The sequence below is a fragment of the Electrophorus electricus genome, chromosome 2, assembly GCF_013358815.1.
Source record: "Electrophorus electricus isolate fEleEle1 chromosome 2, fEleEle1.pri, whole genome shotgun sequence".
Lineage (NCBI taxonomy): Eukaryota > Metazoa > Chordata > Actinopteri > Gymnotiformes > Gymnotidae > Electrophorus > Electrophorus electricus.
Genome location: NC_049536.1, coordinates 10,644,949 through 10,647,448, shown reverse-complemented (window position 1 = coordinate 10,647,448; position 2,500 = coordinate 10,644,949). Strand labels below are relative to the sequence as shown.

At 43.0% G+C, this 2,500-nt stretch overlaps 1 protein-coding gene across 4 annotated transcripts in view; it reads left to right on the top strand.

The window, feature by feature from the left end:
• The window catches only part of pgghg (protein-glucosylgalactosylhydroxylysine glucosidase), an 8,906-nt gene that overhangs the window by 859 nt on the left and 5,547 nt on the right, over positions 1-2,500 (top strand). The window contains exons 2-6 of one of the 4 annotated variants that reach the window (XM_035523868.1): positions 252-410; positions 681-960; positions 1,121-1,331; positions 1,433-1,868; positions 2,437-2,500. The exon at positions 2,437-2,500 is cut by the window's right edge and continues 56 nt beyond it. In XM_035523868.1, coding sequence (XP_035379761.1) covers positions 336-410; positions 681-960; positions 1,121-1,331; positions 1,433-1,868; positions 2,437-2,500 — 1,066 coding nt within the window. In that variant the 5' untranslated portion in view covers positions 252-335. Of the gene's footprint in view, positions 1-251; positions 411-677; positions 961-1,120; positions 1,332-1,432; positions 1,869-2,436 lie in introns of all 4 variants that reach the window. The other 3 variants (XM_027021417.2, XM_035523870.1, XM_035523869.1) reach the window with 3 other exon arrangements.

The window sequence follows — 2,500 nt, the reverse complement described above, 5'->3', positions numbered from 1 at the left end:
CATTGGCAAATTTCGGAAAACACTTCCCTACAAGTAAATGAAGAGCCATTTGAAAACCGAAAGAGCCGGCTCTTATTGGGGAGCTGAACCGATCGACATCACTCACCACAAAGAGACGGAATGGCCTTCACTAATCTATAAGAACACTAGTACAGTCTGCGGACCCTGTATGGCAGCACTCTGTTCTAAATGAAAGATTCTAGTTAGTTCCTCTCCTCAATTAAGAACAACTTTTTTTCCCCAACACACAGAAAATCACTTTGAAGCACATCCTGACACTATTTGCCGCCTGTTTGGACCGATCTGTATTCACAAAGGCGTCATTACCTGAAAATATGGAACAAACCATTACAACATTAATCGGGGGTTGTGCTGCAGTGAGATTGGGATTGGTAAACATAACTGATGTGGTAAGAGACAATATGGGGGCCATAGGCGACTGTCTACTTTTGCATAGTAAAAGGACCGACGCTGTGTGTGTATAACTTAAAAAAAAAAAAAAACCTTGTCAGAATCAGCAGGTGTTCTTCATTTCAGTTTTTTTCTTTCAAAACTTAACTCTTATCCTACATAACTGATTCTGTAATGGGTATACTACAAATAATAGAAAATATAGATGTTACCCTTACTGTCTGACTTTATCTGTTTTTATAAAATGGGACCTTTTTTTTTTTTAGTAGAGTTGTTTGTACAATGGCCAAAACTTCTTGAAGATGGCATCAAACTTCGCTGACCCATACATCTTCTCATCTGACACACTTCCCTCTGACCCTCGGTTCCTGCCACCATTGGCTAATGGGCAGCTGGGTTGGAGAGTGTTTGAGAAAATCATGCATATGGGTGGAGTCTATAATGGAGAGGGAGGAGCCTGTCACCGTGCTGATATTCCATGTCCACTTGCAGTCTGGATGAGCACAGAGGAGGAAGGAAAACACACATACAGTTTGGACACTCATGCTGGTATACACAGTAATTCAATGCCTCATCTCTTGTATCAACCCTTATCTGGCCTCCTCTGCCTTCTGCTTAGCTTAGTAGCATATGTTGCCTATGAAAATGACCAGTATGTGTAATTTGTCCACAGTGTTTGATAAAGTGTCACCCTTGTTTTTATTTGAAGGTATATTCACTCACACCATACTTACCTCTTATGTGGAGGCATCTCAGCTGTTCTATGCTCACCGGCAGTTCCCAAACCTTATGGTCATGGAGGTGCTCCTACAGCGGCAAATGACCACTGAGGAACCCATCATAGTAATGCTTGACAGTTCTTTTACACCGCACAGTGATGACATCACCTTCCAAACTGCTCCTGACTATAAAGGAGGGAGGTGTGTTTGAATCCAGCATGCAGGTTTTTACATGAAGTAGATCAATTTGTATTCACATTTACAATTTCAGTTCACAACCATTCAGCTGTTTCTTACATTAGGCATATCTTCGGGAAGACTATGTTCCCAGAGGTCCCTGGAGTGCCTTGTCCCAGTGTGCACCTTATCTGGAGTCCACTGACCTCCACTGTTACTCTTCTGCCAGACCAGCACCAGTCTCACTGGAGCTTCCTGCTAGCAATCGCAGAGAGCAGGGAGAATGCAGAGTCCTCTTTTGACACAGGACTGGAACTCATGGAACATGGCAATCTGCAGTCTTCCCATTCAAAGGCTTGGGCGGAGCTATGGCTAGGAAGCAGGGTGGAGCTGGAAGGGCTGGTACATCTGAATCGAGCTTTGATTGGCTGCATGTTCTACCTCCTCAGTGCATTCCCCTCATTATCAGAGACACCTATCCAGTTTGGGGGAGTCAGCCCTGGAGGACTGTCTAATGGGGGCCAGGGGCAGGACTACTGGGGACATGTTTTCTGGGATCAGGTAAGGTTCATAGCAAGCAGGGACAACATGACAACAAATTAGATAGCAAATCCTAACACCTGAGTACTCTTTCTTTCATTTCAGTGATTAATTTAGTTATAGTTATCTTTATATTATAGTAATAATTTAATTGCTGCACTTATATGGTACTCTTAATGTCTTGATGTCTAAGCACTAAACTCCCCAAACATGTTACATTTTTCTGGACATCAGCATCTTAGTTCTCTCTCCTCACTTCACCACTCGCTGGAAGATTAATAGTCCATTTCCATGGACTCATGCAATAAGTTTTCTATGGCCAATCAGAATGTGAGACTGCTGGAATGTCACATGACCAAACACTTTCTCCATAGTCATAATGCTGTATTTGGAGAATGGATGGAGATGTTTCTCAAGCAAACTATTGTTTATTATCCACAGACAAAAGTGGTGGGGCTATGTCGCCAGTGGAAATTACACTTATAGCGTATACTCTGGCCCTTCAGGAATGGAGTTGTGTGCCTTTTAGCTTTGTGTGTATTAGTTGCGCTTAGCTAGATGGTCTTTCGTTCCCTGTCTCCCCCATTAGGACTTGTGGATATATCCCAATATTGCACTCTTTCACCCTAAACTGGCCAGAGCTGTCCTGGACT